Source organism: Hylobates moloch, unplaced genomic scaffold, assembly GCF_009828535.3.
Source record: "Hylobates moloch isolate HMO894 unplaced genomic scaffold, HMol_V3 SCAFFOLD_9, whole genome shotgun sequence".
NCBI classification, from domain to species: domain Eukaryota; kingdom Metazoa; phylum Chordata; class Mammalia; order Primates; family Hylobatidae; genus Hylobates; species Hylobates moloch.
This window is the reverse complement of record NW_026652284.1, coordinates 10,424,615-10,445,342: the sequence shown is the minus strand read 5'-3', so window position 1 is coordinate 10,445,342 and position 20,728 is coordinate 10,424,615. Positions and strand designations below refer to the sequence as shown.

Sequence of the window (20,728 nt, the reverse complement as noted above, 5' to 3'; positions counted from 1 at the left end):
GCTGGAATTTGAGGACCTCCCCAACAGTTTCTTCCTCCTTGGACATTCCGTGAATTGTGACCTCTGTATGGAGTAAAGGGTCACTATGTTAGGACAATACAACCCCTACATGCCCTTTCCTGACTATGTCATTGAAGCCAGGCTGAGAGGAGCTCCTTCTTTCCTTCCTTCCTTCCTTCCTTCCCTTCCCTTCCCTTCCCTTCCCTTCCCTTCCCCTTCCTTCCTTCCTTCTTTCCTTCCTTCCTTCCTTCCTTCCTTCCTTCCTTCCTTCCTTCCTTCCTTCCTTCCTTCCTCCCTCCCTCCCTTTCTTCCTTCTCGGAAGCATCTTCTTGTTGGACAGACACAGTCGAGTGCTTCTCAGACTACATGACCCTGTGGATCCCGAAGAACCACGTGGAGGGGCTGAGGCGGTGGCTGGCCAGGACCTTGCACTTGCCGGGTAAGAGGCGGTGAGTGGCTGGGCGGGGTTTTTGCTGGGGCTTTTGTGTTGCCTTCCCCTGCCTGCAATGCTCCTCCCCCATGGCTCTTGCAGGTTCCTGGGCATCACTCAAATCTCTGCTCAAAGGCCACCTCCCCCCACAGCCCTTCCAGGCTCTCTAAAGTCGTCCACGCCCACCCCAGTCACAATCCCGGCACTCCTCACTAGTAAGATGATCTCCTGCCATTGTTCCCAAGCTTGTCATCTGCGCCCCTCTTCCAAACAGAAGGCAGCGCTGTGAGGGCGCGGCCCACGTGCTTTTTGTTTACAGCTACGTCTTCAGAACCGAGAACACTGCCTGGTGCTTAGAAGATTCCCAATAAATATTTGTTGAATGAACAAGTGGCCCAAAGCCCTGGAAGAAGCGTCCATCTGGTACCGATATGCTCCAAAATCGAAATCACTCTGCAAAAGTGGAAGTGAGACTAAAGGGGTGATTCTCACACACTTGGGAGAAATGGGAGGCCATCACATGCTTGGTGGGGGAAGAGCGCACCTAAAACAGCAAAAAACAAGGGCATAGTGTCACTTCCAGAAATTTCTGCCATGAGCTTTCCAACAGAAGAAGTAGGAAAGCATTGGATGGCATCAGGGTACCTGGAACCTTCTGGAACCTTCTGGAGGGAACACGAGTAGAGAGAGGAGCAAACAGCTTGCTTCCCTCCATGCTGTCCATCTCGGTGGCTGCAAAGCAAGCCCCCAGGTTCCTCCTCTCTTTTGCACAGAAAAACAGATATTGAAGAGGGAGGCTTTCCAATCTCACCGAAAGTCTAGGAAAACCTCCTAGGGACCCTGCTCATTCTGGAAATTCCTAAAGCAACTTCTGGGACTGGTAGGGCCTAAATCTGCCCTGGGAGGGCCAATAACCCATTGGCCAGCCAGCCCGGGACGCCTTGGGAGAGACATTTGTGTATTAAAAGGCCGCTTTTCCGGGAGAAAAGCTGTGGATACATTAAGCTGTCGCCTGTTCTTTGGAGAGCCATTATTAATGGAAAACAATAGATTAATAGTTTTAAAACGCTTGTTCAATAAGTAATTTTTATAGCTCTGGATAGAGCCCATTAAACATTTCTGTGTGTTATTATAAAGAAGTTTTAAGCGTAAAATCATAAAGCCAATAATCAGAGAATTAGTCACAGCGGCCAGCCACAGGCCATTAGTTTTAGGCGCTGTCAGAGACACCTGTGGCTTTTGAGGGAGCGTTTTCATTTCACGCGGCAACGCCAGGTGGGGATGGAGAAATGACGGTGCCTGCTGCCTTCCATAAACTTGAGGGGACAGCAAGCAGGTGTGAGCAGCAGGGTGCCAGGCAAATATTTACAAAGTGCAAACGTGAATGCAAAACTAAAACGATCCAGGTCAATTTGCACATCCAGCTCAGGCACTTTTTCTCCCCAGCGAGCTACCTTTCGCAGCCTTCCTCCGCCAGAGGCATGGCCTTGATCTCTTGCTAAAGATAGCGGTGGAAGCTGCGTGCTTTTGAAAGGAAAGCACGTCACCAGAGAATCCCACATAGAAAGGCTGCCAGAGCTGTTTTCTGGAATAGCGTATTCATCTCCCATCAAATGCACAGTCGACTCAAGCATTTGAAAGTGAAACTGAGCTTTAAAAATGCTTTAAAAATAATTATGACAAAAGCAATACAAGATAATTACAGAAACTAGAGGCAATCCAAAGGAGATAATCAAAACTGCTGGTAATCCCTCTACCCAGAGATAGCCCCCTTTATTTTTCACTCATTCAACAACTACTTATTTATTTATTTATTGAGATGGAGTCTCACTTTGTTGCCCAGGCTGGAGTGCAGTGGTGCAATCTCGGCTCACTGCAACCTCTGCCCCCCGGGTTTAAGCGATTCTTCTGCTTCAGCCTCCAGAGTAGCTGGGACTACAGGTGCCCCCTACCGGGCCAAGCGAATTTTTGTATTTTCATTTTTATTTATTTATTTTTTTGAGACAGAGTCTCACTTTGTTGCCTAGGCTGGAGTGCAGTGGCGCAACCTCGGCTCACTGCAACCTCCGCCTTCCGGGTTCAAGTGATTCTCCTGCCTCAGCCTCCTGAGTAGCTGAGACTACGGGTGCCTGCCACCACTCCCAGCTAATTTTTTTGTATTTTTAGTAGAGACAGGATTTCACCATGTTGGCCAGGCTGGTCTCAAACTCCTGGCCTCAAGTGATCCACTTGCCTCGGCCTCCCAAAGTGCAGTGATTACAGGTGTGAGCCACCATGCCCAGCCTCATTCAACAGCTATTTATTGAGAACCTTCTGTGTGCCAGAAACAGCTTGAGGCACTAAAGATGCAGCAATGAACAAAACAGACAAATACCCCTGGCCCCATGGAGCTGACATTTGACTAGAGGGCAATAAACAATCAATATAACAAATAAGCCAGTAAGATAGTTGTTTAGAAGACAGTGATTGTGCAGAAAAGGGTGAAGGAGGGCAGGATCGGGGAGTGTTAAGAGGGTAGTCAGGGTGGGCTTCATGGAGAAGGCGACATTTGCACAAGGACTGAAAGGAGGCAGGGGAGTCAGCCATGCGGATATCTAGGAGAAGAGAGTTCCAGGCAGAGGGCACAGCCAGTGCAAGGGCCCTGAGGCAGGAGTGGGCCTGGGATGATTGAGAAATAGCAGTGGGTCTGGTGTGTTTGCAGCAGGGGGAGGGAGGGGAAGAGAAGTGGGAAAGGGGGTCAGAGAGGTGAGGGCAAGTCACGTGAGGCTTTCAAGGGCTTTGATTTTTTATGCAATGGATTTTTTTTTTTTTTTTGGGACAGTGTCTCACTCCGTCACCCAGGCTGGAGTGCAGTGGCACAATCTTGGCTCACTGCAACCTCCGCCTTCCGGGTTCAAGTGATTCTCGTGCCTCAACCTCCCAAGTAGCTGGAATTACAGGCGGGTGCCACCACACCTGGCTAATTTTTGTATTTTTAGTAGAGATGGGGTTTCGCCATGTTGGCCGGGTTGGTCTCGAACTCCTGAGCTCAAGTGATCCTCCCACCTTGGCCTCCCAAAGTGCTGGGATTACAGGTGTGAGCCACCGTGCCTGGCCAGCAATGAAGAGGTTTGAGCAGAGGAGAGACACAATCTGCCTACGTTTTGAACAGGATCCTGCGGGCTGCTGCATGAAATATACACAACAGGGGCAAAGGAGGAAGCCCGGGGACATGGGAGGAGGCAGCCGCAGTGACACAAGCCGAGGATTCGCGTGGGGAGATGGGGTCGGATTCTGGATACACCTTGAATGAAGAACCATCGGGCTTTCCTGTTGGTATAAGCCTTTCCAGACTTTTAAAAATTACTGCTATTGGCCGGGCGCGGTGGCTCACGCTTGTAATCCCAGCACTTTGGGAGGCCGAGGCGGGCGGATCACGAGGTCAGGAGATCGAGACCACGGTGAAACCCCGTCTCCACCAAAAATACAAAAAAAAAATTAGCCGGGCGTGGTGGCGGGCGCCTGTAGTCCCAGCTACCCGGAGAGGCTGAGGCAGGAGAATGGCGTGAACCCGGGAGGTGGAGGTTGCAGTGAGCCGAGATCGCGCCACTGCACTCCAGCCTGGGCGACAGAGCAAGACTCCGTCTCAAAAAAAAAAAAAAAAAATTACTGCTATTTTTATCCCCTCCAGGTAAGAAGCTTCCAGGCGGAGCAGTTTCTATCTGTGAGTCTGATATTTCTGACCCTGCCAGAGAAGCCACCTCCACAGGCTCAACCCGCGTTTCTGTCCCTTTCTCATTCCAGGCACCTGGAGGGCCCCTGACCACCTGGATTCTTCTCTTGCTAAATGTGGCTACTTCCTACATCCGGCTTCAGATGGTGACTTCCTTTTTCGAGTTCAATACTCGGCCTGCTTTGTGCAGAAAGAGGTGGGTTTGGAAAACTTTTTTGTTTTTTTTTTTTTAAAAGGAGATTTAAGGAGGTAAGCCTGAGCTCAGATGTCAAGTAAGGAGACACTGCACCATTATTCCTCGGTAGAAACTGAGCTGAGGGAGACCAGAAATCTCTGCCCTCATGGAGTTTATGGGCATAGATATTAAAAGGCTGCTCAGCTCAGATGCTGCCTCCTCCAGGCAGTCCTCCTGAGAATCCCCCCTTCTCTGTGCAGTGAACCTGCTTCTATCATTGCCAACACTGACTCATAATGTGCCCACTCACACACCATCTCCTGCTGGACCTGGAGTCTCTGGGGTGAGGCAGTCACACCCACAGGCTTGCCTCAGGGCCTGACACACAGTAGGTACTCAATAAGTGCTGAATGAAGTGAATAAATGGTGCTGAGGAGTTGCAAAGGCTGACTGACAGCCCTCACTTGCACAGGCCCATTATGGGCTCACGAGACCATGTGACTCTAAAATTTACAGAAGCAAGATATTTTTGTATTCTTTTTCCTTTTTTTTTTTTTTTTTTTGAGACGGAGCCTCGCTCTGTCGCCCAGGCTGGAGTGCAGTGATGCAATCTCGGCTCACTGCAACTTCCGCTTCCCAGCTTCAAGCGATTCCCCTGCCTCAGCCTCCCAAGTAGCTGGGACTACTTGGAAAAAGTAGCTGAGACTACTTGGTAAAGGTGGGGTTTCACCATGTTGGCCAGGCTGGTCTTGAGCTTCTGACCTCAAGTGATCCACTCACCTTGGCCCCCAGAGTAGCTGGGACAACAGGCATACACCACTACGCCCAGATAATTTTTGTACTTTTTGTAGAAGATGGGGTTTCATCATGTTACCCAGGCTGGTCTGGAATTCCCAGGCTCAAGCCATCCTCCCGCCTTGGTGTCCCAATATGTTGAGATGATAGGAATGAGCCACTGTGCCAGCATTCTTGTTACTTAAATTTCACTCCAGGGGTCCTGCAAGGGGACAACCAGCCGCACAGTTTGGCTCAGAGTTTTTTTTTTTTTTTTTTTTGTCTTTTCCTCACCTCCACTTCCCCTTTCCATTTCTTTGTGCTCCCTTCCTTGACCTAGTCCAGAGTTTTTGCCGAGTGGGGCTGTGGTCTGGAGTGGGGGAAGGAATTTTGGGAACTACCCTGCTCCTTCTCTTTCTCTTCCTCTCTGTGGTCACCCTTCTCTGACAGCCCTGTCACCCTTCTCAGGCCCCACCGCAAAGCTTAGACTTGGGTTCTTCATGTGTGGCTGAATGAGGGCAGCCTGGGAGGGGCGGAGGGACCTATTGGTTTGACATCTTTGAAGTCTGCCTTGTACCGGAATGAGCTAGACCAGCTCTCACGTCTAGTCTCAGAAATGGCCACATGCCTTTGGCTTAGTGATTTACCTTCTCTAAGCCTCAACCGCCTCATCTGTAAAATGGGAATTTTATGTCTCATAAGCCCAGCCTTGGCTGGGCTTGGTGGCTCACGCCTGTAATCCCAGCACTTTGGGAGGCCAAGGAGAGCGGATCACTTGAGGCCAGAGTTCAACACCAGCCTGGCCAACATGGTGAAACCCCATCTCTACTAAAAATACAAAAATTAGACAGGCGTGGTGGCGTATGTCTGTAATTCCAGCTACTTGGGAGGCTGAGGCACGAGAATTGCTTGAACCCGGGAGGTGGAGGTTGCAGTGAGCCAAGATCAGGCCATTGCACTCCAGCCTGGGTGACTGAATGAGACTCTGTCTCGACAACAAAAAATAGCCCAGCCTTATGAGACACTGGTGAGCATCAAAGGAGATAAAGTGTGAACAAATGTTTGTCAACTCTCAAGGGACATTAGGACGCAAGCTCTTACTCTGTCTGACTAGGTTTGACCTTCCCCAAATCCCCAAATGCTCCCCAGCCTGGAGAGCTTCCTTGGTGGGGGCTGAGCTTCCAGAGCCGGACCCAGGCTCCGTGTTGGTGTCGATCTTGGTCTCGTTTCCCATCCCTCTTCCACAAGCCCACCTTCTAGGAGGTTCATGGTATGCTGTTTGCTATGAACAGGGACTGACCTATAATTGCAGCCTACTAACTGTATTTTCCTCTCTCATTTGCACACATGAAATTTGCCCTACTTCCAGAAAGCAAATTACAGGCTGGAAATCAGAATATTTCAGAAAGGGGTGACGGGGTTGGAGCGGAGTGATCGCTACATAATGAAGTGTCCGATGCTAAGGTCAAGGCTGGGCCAGGAAAGCGTCCACTGTGGGCCCATGTTCATCCAGGTAATGGGTTCGGAGGGTCTGAGGGGTGGCAGAGGGACCTCCCAGGCTGGGCTTCTCTCTAAAGGCCAAGGCAGGTGGCCCTGGCTCCTGCACCATAGGACGTGGCCCAGGGAGACAGGTGGTAGCTGCAGATGCAGTATGGCATTGTTCTCCTAAACATCCTTGGGTACTGGCTGGGTGCCAAGTCTGCTGGGTTTGGTTCTGAGCAAGGAGGGGTGAGATGGGAGGGGAGGGGGAGATTATAGTTCTCTGACCTCAGGTTCTGGATTTCCCATCTTGGCTGGCTCAGGGGGCCACTTGGGTTATCACCAAAGCTGCAAAATTGCATCTTTGTGTCCTTTCTCTCTGGATTGAAAAAATTTGCTGGTTTGGATGCTTTTTTTTTTTTTTTGACCTGGGTAATGTCAAAGAGTTATAGACCCCAAATACGATCAGGTGCAATGTCTACATTTTAAACATCAGGGAAGAAAGGTTGAGCCCCAGCCCAGATCCAATGGTGAGCTCTTTCATGGCCATGTGCATTCCTTGAATTCAAGTTTCTCTCTAGCTCTCATCAGTGGGGCACCTCTGTAAGCTAAACAAGATTTGGATGGGAGTGGAGAGGGCTAGAAACCCAAACATCTATAGGGACCAAACCCACCACAGAAATGAGCATGCTGGACTGAGGAGGAGGCAGTAAAGAATTTTACTCATTCCTTCATTTAGTCAGCTGGTGTTTTTTTTTTTTTTTGAGATGGAGTCTTGCTCTGTTGCCCAGGCTGGAGTGCAGTGGTGTGATCTCGGCTCTCTGCAACCTCTGCCTCCCAGGTTCAAGCGATTCTCCTGCCTCAGCCTCCCAAGTAGCTGGGATTGCGGGTGTGTGCCACCATGCCCAGCTAATTTTTGTATTTTTAGTAGAGACGGAGTTTCACCATGTTGGCCAGGCTGGTCTCGAACTCCTGGCCTCAAATGATCCACCCGCCCCAGCCTCCCAAAGTGCTAGGATTACAGGTGGGAGCCACTGCACCCGGCCTGTTTTTTTAAAGAGACAGGATCTTGCTCTGTCACGCAGGCTCACTGCAGCCTTGACCTTCTGAGCTTAAGGGATCCTCCCACTTCAGCCTCCCGAGTAGCTGGGACTATAGGCTTATGACACTATGCCCAGCTAATGTTTAAACTTTTTGTAGAGACAGAATCTCACTATGTTGCCCAGGCTGGTCTCAAACTCCTGGCTTCAAGCGATCCTCTCACCTTGGCCTCTCAAAGCCCTGGGATTATAGGCATGGGCCACTACTCCTGGCCCAGCAAACACTTATATATGGCTCATTCTGTGCTGGGCACCGTTCTACTCACTTTGCAAATATTAACTCATCTCACCTTCATAGCGATTCTATGTAGTTGGTTCTATATTGATCCCCATTCTGCAGGTGAGAGAACTAAGCAGAGAGAGATTAGGAGACTTGCCAGCTGGTAGCAACAGAGCTGGGCTTTGAGCCAGGCCACATGGTGGGGGCTGGGGATGCTGGAACAGGCACAACCTGCAGTCCTGGCCCCCTACAGAGGGAGCTGAGGCTGGACTCCACTCCAGCCCCATTTTGCCAGATTTTCCACCATTTCAAGATAAACTGGAAATCTATAATTGTATGTGAAATCCTCCAGTTAAAAAAAGTTCACCTTATTTATTATTTTGGGGGGATGGAGTCTCGTTCTGTCACCCAGGCTGGAGTGCAGTGGCATGATCTCAGCTCACTGCAACTTTCGCCTCCTGGGTTCAAGTGATTCTCCTGCCTCAGCCTCATGAGTAGCTGGGATTACAGGCATGCATCACCATACTCGGCTAATTTATTATATTTTTGGTAGAGACGGGGTTTCACCATGTTGGCCAGGCTGGTCTAGAACTCCTGACCTCAAGTGATCTGCCCGCCTCGGCCTCCCAAAGTGCTGGGATTACAGGCATGAGCCACCACGCGCGGTCAAGTCACTTTAATTTTGTAGGCACTGTGCGGCTCAAACAAAGTGCTAGATTTGGCCTGAGGGATTTGGGCAGGCATCTTCTGTCTGTGAGGAGGAGGAGGAAGGAAGGAGGAAGAGAAAGGAGAGGAAGGCAGAACTGAGAGGAGGAGGTTGGAGTGAAAAGGCTGCTGATGACAAACACCATTTATTCAACGAGCATGCATTTATTTATTTATTTATTTATTTATTTATTTATTTATTTATTTATTTATTTTGAGACAGAGCCTCGCTCTGTTGCCTAGGCTGGCATACAGTGGTGTGATCTCGGCTCACTGTAACCTCTGCCTCCTGGGTTCAAGCGATTCTCATGGGATCACAGGCATGTGCCACCACCAGTTTAATTAAAGCCAGTTGACTTTTTAATATTTTTTGTGTTTTTAGTAGAGATGGGGTTTCACCATGTTGGCCAGGCTGGTCACGAACTCCTGACCTCAACCGATCCACCTGCCTTGGCCTCCCAAAATGCTAGGATTACAGGCGTGAGCTGCCTTGCACCTGGCCCCAACAAGCATTTATTGAGCATCTATTGTATGTCCAGCCCTGTGCTGCTGCTAAGGGAACAGATATGACCAAGGCATGACTTGCGCCAGGAGGAGCTTATCACCTTCTTCTCATCTGATCTGAACTTCAAAAATGAGTGTGCTGTGGTGGGAAGGGCCCCGGCACCAGCCCAGCTCAGAAGACCTGGGCTCATCTCTGCTTTGAGCCCGGCTCACTGCCATGTTGGACTCTCTAAAGTTCCTTTGCTTCTTAACCTGAAGGAGCAGGGGCTGAGCGGGAGGGGCTTCCTCTGCCCACCTGCCTTTATTAAGGGCTCAGAGTGGCCACGCCAAAGCTGGTGTTGGTGCACCTAAGAATTGAGGGGCCGGCCCCGCCCCGGGATCCCCAAGCGGCGCTGCCAGGGCACCTGTTTGACATCCCAGGGCTGGTTACTGCTCCCTTTGCACTGGGCCTGTAATTCTCGAAGCCGCCGCCAGGGGGACGGTGTTGCTGTCCTCACACGACACTTGGGCCTGGGCCGAATTGCTGAGAAAAGCAGAAACGACTCCTCACCTGGGCGCCCGCTTGGTCTCCATTGTCCTGCCCTTGAAGCCCAGATGCCCCAATGTCCCAGTCCCTGGCATCCTTTACTGACCGAGGTGTGGGAGCAGGTTGGGGGTGGGGGGGCTCTGCATCCCTAAACAGAGTCTCACAGAGGTGGGCAGCACACAAGGAGCAGAGGCGGGTCTCTGCTGCCCCCGCCTCCCCTCCAGCCCCTTCCCCCATCTGAGAACCTCATCGAATTGACTGATTCATTCCCGGTGACTTCTGCAGCCGCCACTTCCGTGGCTGCACCTTGAACTTGCATTAAGTTTTAATTAAAGCCGTTTCACCGGCCTTGCCCTTGGCTAAATGCAGCTGTGGGCACAGGGCACATAGATATTTAATACTCTGCCTCTCCCTGCTGATGGCGCAGGGTGCCCAAGGGTGTACCCGAGCCGTGCCCTGCTCGCAGCGATCTGCGAGATCGCTTAAGTGTGCCCACAGGCCCCGAGCGGGAGGCCGCGCAATAACTATTCATTGCCCTGGGTTAAGTGTGCCCGGGGGCACCCGTAAACTCAATGCAGTGATTAGCGATTGCTCCCAGTGAAGGCTGCCCGAGCTCCTGCGGAATGTCCACGGGCCCTAAATATAGCCTCCTCCTGGCGACTTAAAGGGCACGATGCGTTTTGCCTGTGCACTTGTCACGTCTTCCCTTCCTTCCTTTTTTTTCTTGGAGACAGAGTCTCATTCTGGCCAGAGTCGCCTAGGCTGGAGTGAGTGGGACAATCTCAGCTCGCTGCAACTTCCACCTCCCAGGTTGAAGCGAACCTCGTGCCTCAGCCTCCTGAGTAGCTGGGACTACAGGCGCCTGCCACCACTCCTGGCTTTTTTTTTTTTTTTTGTATTTTTAGTAAAGATGGGGTTTCACCATGTTGCCCAGGCTGGTCTCGAACTCCTGAGCTCAGGTGATCCACCCGCCTCAGCCTCCCTAAGTGCTGGGATTCCAGGCATGAGCCACTGCGCCCGGCTTTCCCTTCCTTCTTTTAGCAGAATTGCTTTCCTTCTTCTTACAGCCTGGCCTCTGGGGGCCTGTCTGCCTTCTTCCTGGTTCAGCAGCGGGGGTGGGCTGGGGCACCATGGTGCAGCTTTGGTGGTGTTGAGGAATTGCCGAATCCTCTTCATTCTCCTGCCAGACCTTGTGGACGTCTTCTGCATTTCTTCCACTTTGCTCCCCAAGGGAAGGCAGCACCCCCTAAAAGCAAGGCCATCACGGGGCTGACCCGAGGGGCTCCCTGTGGGCCGCCTGAGCCTGCTGCCAACGTGGGCTCTCTGGGGCCAAGGAACAGCCGAGCTGGGCAACTGGGGAGGCTGCATGGTGGTGGGGGGCCTCTTCCTGGCCCCACCCACTCCTTTCTGCTTCTGGAAGCCCTTCTCTGTCCCTGGGGAGAAAAGGTGGGTAGCCTTGAGTTGGGGAGCTGTCAAGATTAGTCAGTTCACTCTGGCCCCAGTCTCCCCATTCTGTATTGAGTAGGAGAGGGGGTCTGATGGTCTCCGAGGGACCCTCTGCTGGTCTGTGACTCTGTCCAGTGCCACAACCTCCCTGGCCAAGTCTGACACAAAGGCAAAGGGGCATTTGGAGAAAGTAGAGAGACTTGAGAGAGCACCTGTGTGGGCAGCACTGGCTGCAGAGGGGTTTTGGGGAAGGTCCCTTGCCCACGCCATCACCTTGGACCCTGGTCTGTGAAACGGGAGAATGGTGCCACCCTACGGGATGGCTGTGAGACTCAGGCGGGGTACGAGAAACCACTGTCTCGGTTTGCCTGGGCCTGTCTCAGTTTTAGCACTGAAAACCCCGCATCAGGGGCACCTCCCCACTCCTGGGGAACCGGGATGGTTGGTCCCCCTAAAAACGGTGCCATTGGGGGGCACAGGTGTACTCTCTGGGCCCGTAGAAGCCCTTACTCTCTACACTGCTGCTAGTTGGATCCAAAGTGGAAAGAAAAAGGGCAAGGAAGAAATTGGGACCTAGGGAGAAAAACAAGACAAGAGGCCTAGGAAACAGCCCCAATGGAAGTGGGCTGTGAGCAGGGTTGGTCCCATGCACATCCGCTCTCGGCCTCACCAGCTGCACCCAGGACCCCAGCTGCCCCCTTGGCCGGGCCCAGGATGGCAGCTGAGGTGGTGACATTTCCCTGCGTCTGTTGACACTCGAGTCCCAGAACATAAACGATTTTCTTGTCTTAATGAGCAAACAACCCAGTGGCACAGCTCTCTCACCGGCCTCCTGCTGGGGTAATTGCCGGCGCTGATGGGCACAGGCAGGGATGTTTGCTCACCTTTGCTCACCGCTTGCAGGAGACATTGCTTCCTCTTTGTCTCTGCAGGTCTCCCGGCCCCTGCCCCTGCGGAGCGACAATAGACAGGTAAGTGGGCCCCGTTGGAATAGCAGGAGCAACTCTCTGGAAGTTTCTGCCAGGCCTGGTGGGTGCTCGGGATGCTCTGAGGCAGCTTTTGAGTTTGCTTGTCCTCTGGAGAGTGTCATGGATGGTACAGACTCTTAGGGACCAGGTCTTGCCAGCTGAAGTTTGAAGCTCCCGCTGATGCCCTCCAGGCAGAGGCCTGAGGCCATCTGAGAAGAACCTTGAAGAGGGGACCCCAGCTTTGGGTGGGAGGCTGGGTTGGAAGGCTGTAAGGTCCTTCCTGTGCTAAGATTCTCTCTGCCAAGTCTCCAGTGACAGGGAGCTTGTTCCTTTGTAAGGAGCTTGTTCCACGTTGCACAGGTGTTTCCCGAATTTTCCTTCTGCTGGTCCTTTGAGTGTTTCCCGCAGCCTCCCGGAAGGAGCCAGTCCCTCTTCTCCATTTTACATCCCTTTGGATATTTGGGGTCAGTGAGCTTGACCTTCCCAAGTCTTCCTGATGTCCCCCTGCCAGTCCTCCTGAGATGGGAGCTGGGGACCCTTCCCTGTCCCTCTGCCCGCATCTGGCCCTCACCTTTATTCAAGGCCCCGATTCCCATGTCCCACTAAAGGGTGGCAAACAGAGCCAAGGACAGGACTCCAGTTGTGCCCAGCCAGGGCAGCATAGGGGCCAACTGGTTGGCATTGCTGTTAGGGGTAACTGTGTGTTCGTTCTTTCAGTCGCGTTGTACACCTACTGTGTGCCAGGGACCCCTGCAAGGGACCTCCTCCCCTAAAGTATAAGCGTGCTAGTGTCTGGTTGACTCTCCTCCCCGAGTGGCCTGCCGTCCTGCCTCCTGTCCTAGATTATCCTCCCCGTGACCCTGTTACCTTCCTAGGTGACCCCTCAAGTGTCCCTTCTCTATAACCCCTAGTGACCGTGCCTCCCTGGCCACATGGTTTGTGAACGTGTCCTGTTTCTCCAGACTCCATGGCTGCTGTCCCTTCGAGGGGAGCTGGTGGCTTCTCTTGAAGATGCCAGCCTGATGGGACTGTATGTGGACATCAACGCCACCACTGTCACCGTCCAAAGCCCGAGACAAGGCCTTCTTCAGAGGTGGGAGGTCAGTGGTGGGCAGCAGGCCCTGCCAGGAGGTGAGGGGCCTCTGGGGCATAGCACCCAGAAGAGCAGGTTGCCACCCCTCCAGTGACAAGTCAAATGTCCACCTGCGAGACTGGACAGATTTAGGCAGGCGCCTTAAAAAATTGGGCCCCATTAGCGTAAAGTGCTCCGCTCTGCAGATGAGGGGCTCCTGCAATCATGCATTCAGCTCGTCCTGATCATGGTGGCAGGAGCGTAATTACCATCTCTTTAAATAGCCCAAAGTTGCCGTGTAAGAGAAGACGGCTCACATGACATTTGCTCTGAGCTTGCTTCCTGCCAAAAATATCTCAGCTAAATAATATTTCCTAGTTGCATCGGGGCAATAATCCCTGACCTGGGCTTTGTAACACTTGGGGCTTTAGTTCAGAGACTAGTTCAAAGGTGGGAGAGGGGGCCCCTGTGGAGGGAGTTTGCATCTGGAAGGAGCAGTTTTGGAGACCTCAGAGGGGACCCCCCTCCTTCTCCAGGTGCTGAACACCTCCGTTGAGCTCCTGCCACTATGGCTGGTGAGCGGTCACCATGCCTATTCTTTAGAAGCTGCTTGCCCACCGGGTAAGACCCAGGAGTGCCCCTAATGTCCACCTTTCCAACTTCATCACATTCTGGTCTCTGTTTTCTCCCTTCTCTGGGCACCTTATTCCCCTCTGTCTCATCCCACCTCTCCTCTCCTCAGTCCCAACCTTGGCTATGCGTTTCAGAAATGCTTGGGACAAAGAGAAGTTTGCTTTTGCTGGAAGGTGTTGGGGTATGTGTGTGTGGAGTAGGGGTGGGATGTGGGGTGAATAAAAAGTAAAATCATCGGCTGGGCGCGGTGGCTCATGCCTGTAATCCCAGCACTTTGGGAGGCCGCAGCGGGTGGATCACGAGGTCAGGAGATTGAGACCATCCTGGCTAACACGGTGAAACCCCGTCTGTACTAAAAAAATACAAAAAATTAGCCGGGCATGGTGGCAGGTGCCTGTAGTCCCAGCTACTCGGGAGGCTGAGGCAGGAGAATGGCGTGAACCCGGGAGGCAGAGCTTGCAGTGAGCTGAGATCGCGCCACTGCACTCCAGCCTGGGGGACAGAGCGAGACTCTGTCTCAAAAAAAAAAAAAAAAAAAAAAAAAGTAAAATCATCTACTACAGACCTGCAAACTTGAGGTCTGCAAATTCTTGGGAGCTCCCAAGCTGGCTCCAGGGGCTCTGAGAACAGAGACAGGAGAGAGCCTGCAGCCTGGTCAAACCCTCCAGGGCTCTGTGATCTGAGGGCTGTAGGGACCCCTGATCTAGACCACGTATGTGATAACTGTTTTGTTCAGCCTGGAGTGACACCATTGCCCTGGGTCTTATGTCATATAAAGAGGTCTGGAATCTGGAAGACCACTTCCTACCTCCAGGGAATTTAAATTCAAAGAACTCGGCATGTAAAGTTAGGTGGATCAAAGGCTTCATTCTGTGTGGGTAGATTAGAGGTGGTTTAGACTTTCCATTTGTATGAATTTTATCATGGACTGAATTTCGGGATCAGGGCTCTGGGGATTTTCAGGCATTGGCAGTGACCATCATGAGCCTCCAAACATCTCTTTCCCTGTTCACAGTGTTTCAAATCCCTTTATATAAAGGCAGATGCTTCCATTAGCAGCTGCAGAGCTGGCTTAAAATGTCCCCCTGAGAGCCTGACACAGTGAAATTCTTGCTAAAGTGTAAACAACTGATAGGAGCTGTATTTCTTTCTTTTTTTTTGAGATGGAGTTTCGCTCTTGTTGCCCAGGCGGGAGTGCAGTGGTGTGATCTCGGCTCATTGCAACCTCCACCTCCAGGGTTCAAGCTATTCTCCTGCCTCAGCCTCCCAAGTAGCTGGGATTACAGGCGCCCGCCACCACACCTGGTTAATTTTTTGTGTTTTTAGTAGAGATGGGGTTTCACTATGTAGGCCAGGCTGGTCTCGAAATCCTGACCTGAGGTGATCCACCCACCTCGGCCTCCCAAAGTGCTGGGATTACAGGCGTGAGCCACCGTGCCTGGCCTAGGAGTTATATTACTTAAGAGTTGCTGTGGAAATGGAAGGGGCACTGGGCTAGGTCACCGAAGCCGAAGACGGTCTCGGTAGAGACATTTCTGCAGCTTCCCTGCTGGCATCTGCTTCCTGATGGGCCTTTGCAAGTGGCAAGGTCTGTCAGGTGTTTGGGGATGGTCTTTTTTTTCTTATTTTCTTCATCCATGCAGCTAAGTTTCAGCCCAGGCAGTGATACCAGGACACCAAGTAACTTGCTGTCACTGACTGGGGAAGTGTGCTGTGCTGGCCACAGGTGTGGCCCCTGGAGAAGGCCCACCACCACTTAATTTGTCCACAAGCCTGCAAAGTGTGTCTTTTTCTGTGTCCTGTGTCCTTCCCATTCCAGTGTCATTCCAGCCAGAGTCGGAGGTCTTCGTTCACATCCCCAAGCAGAGACTGGGTCTAGTCAAAAGAGGTTCCTACATTGAGGAAACCCTGAGCCTCAGATTCCTCCGAGTCCACCAGTCCAACATTTTTATGGTGACTGAGAACAAGGACTTTGTGGTGGTCAGCATTCCGGTGGCCGGGGTGCTCCAGGTCCAGGTGAGTATCCAGTGGCATCTCTGTCTTGCCCCTTCTCTTCCTGAGGCCCTTCTCCTTTGGTCACCAATGCCATATGCGGTCAGAAACATGGAAGGTAGGCCAGTCACAGTGGCTCCTGTCTGTAATCCCAGCACTTTGGGAAGCCGAGGCCGGAGGGTCACTTGAGCCTAGGAGTTCAAGACCAGCCTGGGAAACATAGACCTCACTGCTACAAAAAAATTAAAAAATGAGGTGGGAGAATTGCCTGAGCTTAGGGAGTTGAGGCTGTAATGAGCTGTGATTGTGCCACTGCACTCCTGCATAGGCAATGGGAGTGAGACCCTGTCTCAAAAAATAAAAGTGGAGGGCAGATCTGTGGTGCTGGCTGAAAGTGGACTTCACCATGTATGCCCCTCAGGCCCATACTTTTACCAAGGTAGCCCCATCAGGGGACAGCCACAGGGCATGGGATGCCCCTGCCATGTGCAACTAATTTATTTTATTTTCTTTCTTTCTTTTTTTTTGAGACGGAGTCTTGCTCTGTCGCCCAGGCTGGAGTGCAGTGGCACGATCTCGGCTCACTGAAACCTCCTCCTCCTGGGTTCAAGCGATTCTCCTGCCTCAGCCTCCCGAGTAGTTGGGACTACAGGTGCTTGCCACCACGCCCAGCTAATTTTTTGTATTTTTAGTAGAGACAGGGTTTCACTGTGTTAGCCAGATGGTCTCAATCTCCTGACCTCATGATCCGCCTGCCTCAGCCTCCCAAAGTGCTGGGATTACAGGCGTGAGCCACTGCGCCCAGCCAACGTGTAACTAATTTCTTGTGGCCCCACAGCGATGCCAAGAAGTCGGAGGAACCCCGGGAACACAAGCTTTCTATAGGGTAGACCTGAGCCTGGAATTTGCCGAGATGGCTGCCCCAGTCCTCTGGACAGTGGAGAGCTTCTTCCAGTGTGTGGGTGAGTGAGGCACCATGAGGCTGTGACTGCTGGTAACAGGCACACACTGCACAAACCCTCTTTCCTTGGCCCTGGGGTTCTTTCTTCTGTGACAATGTTTCACTTCCTGGACCCGACAGCTCCCACACCTACAAGGTAAGTGAGGTGTCAGACATACTGGCTGGAATGGCAGGAGAACAACAGTATCATGAGAACTGAATGGTGATGTGGTTCCCGGCCCTGGAGTCTGCCAGGGAGGGGACAGGGGAGGCAGATGGGGGTGCATCCATTTCCTAACCAACCACACAACCTCAGTGAGTTACTTAACCATGTTGAGCCTCAGTTTTCCCATCTGGAAAATAGGCATACCAGTACCCAGTTTGAGGATCGAATGAGATAAGGGGAATGAATGGCTTAGAAGAGTGAGTGCCTGGCGCAAGAGGAGCTGTTTCCATTTATCCACTCTCTCTGTGTGGGCTCCAGTTCCTCGGGTCACTTGGTAGACAGATGAGTGTCCCTGGCAAAGAGCACGACACGATGCAACTTGTTTCTCAGCTCAAGAGGAACCTTCTTCTAAACGTGGTGTATGCCTTCATGCTAGGATGCTGGGATGGGGTTTTTGGCGAAAGCTCCGCTAACGGACAACCTGGTATTCACACATGCAAAACCACCAGGAGCAAAATCCATTGAAATACAGCACAAGGAAATGCACATAATTCACAAACGATGTCGATCACTTTCATCTTATACTTCCTAACTGTCCTCAATCGAAGACAGACGCGAGGGAGATTTAACTCAGATGTTAATAGCGCAAGTTTGCCCTGTCACGAGGATATGATGTTTCGGTGCTGCACAAAAATGTAATTATATTCAGAACTATATTTAAAGATTAAAAGGGGGACTGCCTACCACAGCTAGCCCCAAATTCAGAATTAGAAACAAAGAAAAAGGCGGGATGGGGGGTGAGTTCTGACAGTCTGCTAAAAATGGAAATGTTTCTTGAAAATTTTTACACATTTCGGCTGTTTTTATTTTAACAGTTTCCTGCAGTGATGACATTAATCTTGGAAAGGGAGGGCTAGAACTGTATCCAACAGATATTCAATAAGCAGTTGCGGTTTATGAGGCCCCATGCAAGGCTTAGGTGGGAATAGAGGCTGCTGGATTTGGTTCTCGCTCTCAAGCAGCATCCAATCTGGAAGGGAAGATAAGAAATGCCCAGAGAAAGGCCGGACGCGGTGGCTCACGCCTGTAATCCCAGCACTTTGGGAGGCCGAGGTGGGAGGATCACTTGAGGCCAGGAGTTTGAGATCAGCCTAGCCAACATGGCGAAACCCTGTCTCTCCTAAAAGAGGACATCTCTAATCTGTAATCTCAGCTACTCGGGAGGCTGAGGCAGGAGAATTGCTTGCACCTGGGAGGTGGAGGTTGCAGTGAGCTGAGATTGTGCCACTGCATTCCAGCCTGGGCAACAGAGCAAGACTCGTCTCAAAACAGAAACAAAAACAAAAAACAACACACACAAAAAAATGCCCAGAGAATTATGAGGGCAGGTGGACTCAGGAGAGATGTCAGAGAGTAGATGATCTTTATCCTGGGTTTTGATGAGAGGGCAGGTCCTTGATAGGAAGGTACGGAGTACAGTATAAAAATAGATCAGCAACAGCAATAGAAACATTTTAGGAAGAGTTTTTTGGCCTCTCTGGAAAGATTTACACAGGGAAAGAATGTTCTCTTCCTCATTTTGTTAATTTAACATCAGCAACCAGAATGAATCTCTCCCCTCCCTGGTTCCCAGCACACCTCCCCTGCACCTCCCCAGCAGGCTCCCTGCAGCTTCGAGGTCTTTCTATTCTTATTATAGTTATGGTGCATGCTCCTGTCTCTCCCTCTAATATGAATTCATTCAGATCAGGGGCTGTGCCCTGTTCGGCTTCTTATTCTTGATGGGCCTTATCTTGCCGCCTTGCCCTTGGTAAGCACTTCATAAATGCTTGTTGGCTTGAAATTTCACCAGGAATTAAAAAAAAATGTTTTACACAGATAACATTTTTCTTTTGTAAATATGTGACTAATGTGTTGGAATATTAATATATGCTAGAATTGCCTAAACTCCCCGTGGTTAGAGATTTTTAAAAAATCTTCCTCCTCCCTGACCCCAAAAGTAATTAGAACCTATAGGACAAATCCTAATTATTGAAGTGTCTGGTCTGGAGAAATCTAAGAGATGGTTTAGATATAGTTGTTTTCATATTTGTGTGTATGTGTGTGTGTGCATATATATATATATATATATATATATTTTTTTTTTTTTTTAATAAGAGACAGGGTCTTTTTCTATTGCCTAGGCTGGAGTACAATGTTGCAATCATAGCTCATTATAGCATTGAGCTCCTGGGCTCAAGAGATCCTCCTGTCTCAGCCTCCTGAGTAGCTGGGATTATAGGTACAAGACACCATACCAAGCTAGTTTTTAAATTTCTTTTTTTTTTTTTTCCCCGAGATGGAGTCTCACTCTTGTTGCCCAGGCTGGAGTGCAATGACGCAATCTTGGCTCACTGCAACCTCCGCCTCTCCTGCTTCAGCCTCCCGAGTAGCTGGGATTACAAGCGCCTGCCACCATGCCTGGCTAATCTGTATTTTTAGTAGAGATGAGGTTTCACCATGTTGATCAGGCTAGTCTTAAACTCCTGACCTCGGGTGATCCGGCCGCCTCGGCCTCCCGAACTTCTGGGATTACAGGCGTGAGCCACCATGCCCGGCCTTAAATATTTTTTATAGAGATGAGATCATGCATGTTGCCCAGGCTGTTCTTAAACTCCTGGGCTCAAGTGATCCTCCTGCCTTGGCCTCCCAAAGTGCTGGGATTACAGGCGTGAACCACTGTGCCTGGCCTGTTTTCACATTTTAAAGTGGGGTTCACTGATGGAAATGGCTCTTGGGGTGGGGCAGGGAGTGTCAGTGGCGGGACAGTGGGGAGAATAAGAACACCCAGGGCCTGGGCATGGGGGGATAAAGCAGCAAAGCTCAGTGTTGGAGGTGACAGGGAATGGTGGAGACTCCTGGGAACCCACAGCCATCAGGTCCCTCTAAGTGGAGCAACCTCGCTTAGCTGGAGCTGATCCTATCTTGCAGGGAGGCAGGCCCGTGTAGCCAAATCTGATTTTCCACGAGAACCTGGTTATATAAGAACCCCTGCTTTTAAAATGTTGTTGGTTAATTTAAAAAATAGTTCAAACACCCTGTAGGCCGAGTCAAACATGTCCAAGGGCTGTATTTGACCCCTGGGCCAGAATTTGCAAGCTCGAACCCAGCAGTTCTCAACTGCGGTTGACTTTTGCCTCTCAGGAGACACTTAGCAACATCTGGAGACCTTCTTCGTTGTCATGACTCAGGGGATCCTACCAGCATCTGGTGGGGGGAGGCCAGGGGGCCTGCTAAACACCCTGCACTGTACCTCCTCTCCCACACTTGGCAAAGCGTGATCGGCCTGGAATGCCTACGCTGCCTGGGCTGAGTCTAACCTGAAAGGTGGTCGGGCAGGGAGCACTCTCCGGTTCTCTGTGGTTTCTGAGGCTGAGCCAATGTATTTGACCTCAAAATAGGAAATGGCTCAAAGACGAAACCATCTGGTGGCATTGAAGCTGGGACAGGGAGTCAGGGCCAGGTGCCCCTTGCAGAAATTCAAATTTCTGTGATTTAATTTTAAAAAATGGGCCGGGCATGGTGGCTCATTCCAGGCCAAGGTGGGCAGATCATTTGAGGTCAGGAGTTTGAGACCAGCCTGGCTAACATGGTGAAACCTCATCTCTACTAAAAATACAAAAAAGTTAGTTGGGCGTGGTGGTGCACACCTGTAATCCCAGCTACTTGGGAGGCCGAGGCAAGAGAATCGCTTGAACCCAGGAGGCAGAGGTTGCAGTGAGCCAAGACTGCACCACTACACCCCAGCCTGGCCACAGAGTGAGACTCCGTCTCAAAAAAAAAAGAATCTTTACGTCCACATAGTCTCAAAAAGGACTCCAGTTGGGAGAACTGTGAACTTCAGCCA

The 20,728-nt window shown here is 51.1% G+C and overlaps 1 protein-coding gene across 1 annotated transcript in view; it reads left to right on the top strand.

Moving 5' to 3' along the window:
• Nucleotides 1-336: 336 nt before the first annotated feature.
• Nucleotides 337-20,728, top strand: part of CUNH1orf127 (chromosome unknown C1orf127 homolog) — a 24,095-nt gene continuing 3,703 nt past the window's right edge. The window contains exons 1-8 of the mRNA XM_058444355.1: nucleotides 337-439; nucleotides 4,214-4,338; nucleotides 6,461-6,604; nucleotides 12,004-12,042; nucleotides 13,002-13,139; nucleotides 13,648-13,732; nucleotides 15,564-15,760; nucleotides 16,575-16,698. Of these exons, the coding sequence (XP_058300338.1) occupies nucleotides 367-439; nucleotides 4,214-4,338; nucleotides 6,461-6,604; nucleotides 12,004-12,042; nucleotides 13,002-13,139; nucleotides 13,648-13,732; nucleotides 15,564-15,760; nucleotides 16,575-16,698 (925 nt within the window). The 5' untranslated portion in view covers nucleotides 337-366. The remainder of the gene's footprint in view (nucleotides 440-4,213; nucleotides 4,339-6,460; nucleotides 6,605-12,003; nucleotides 12,043-13,001; nucleotides 13,140-13,647; nucleotides 13,733-15,563; nucleotides 15,761-16,574; nucleotides 16,699-20,728) is intronic.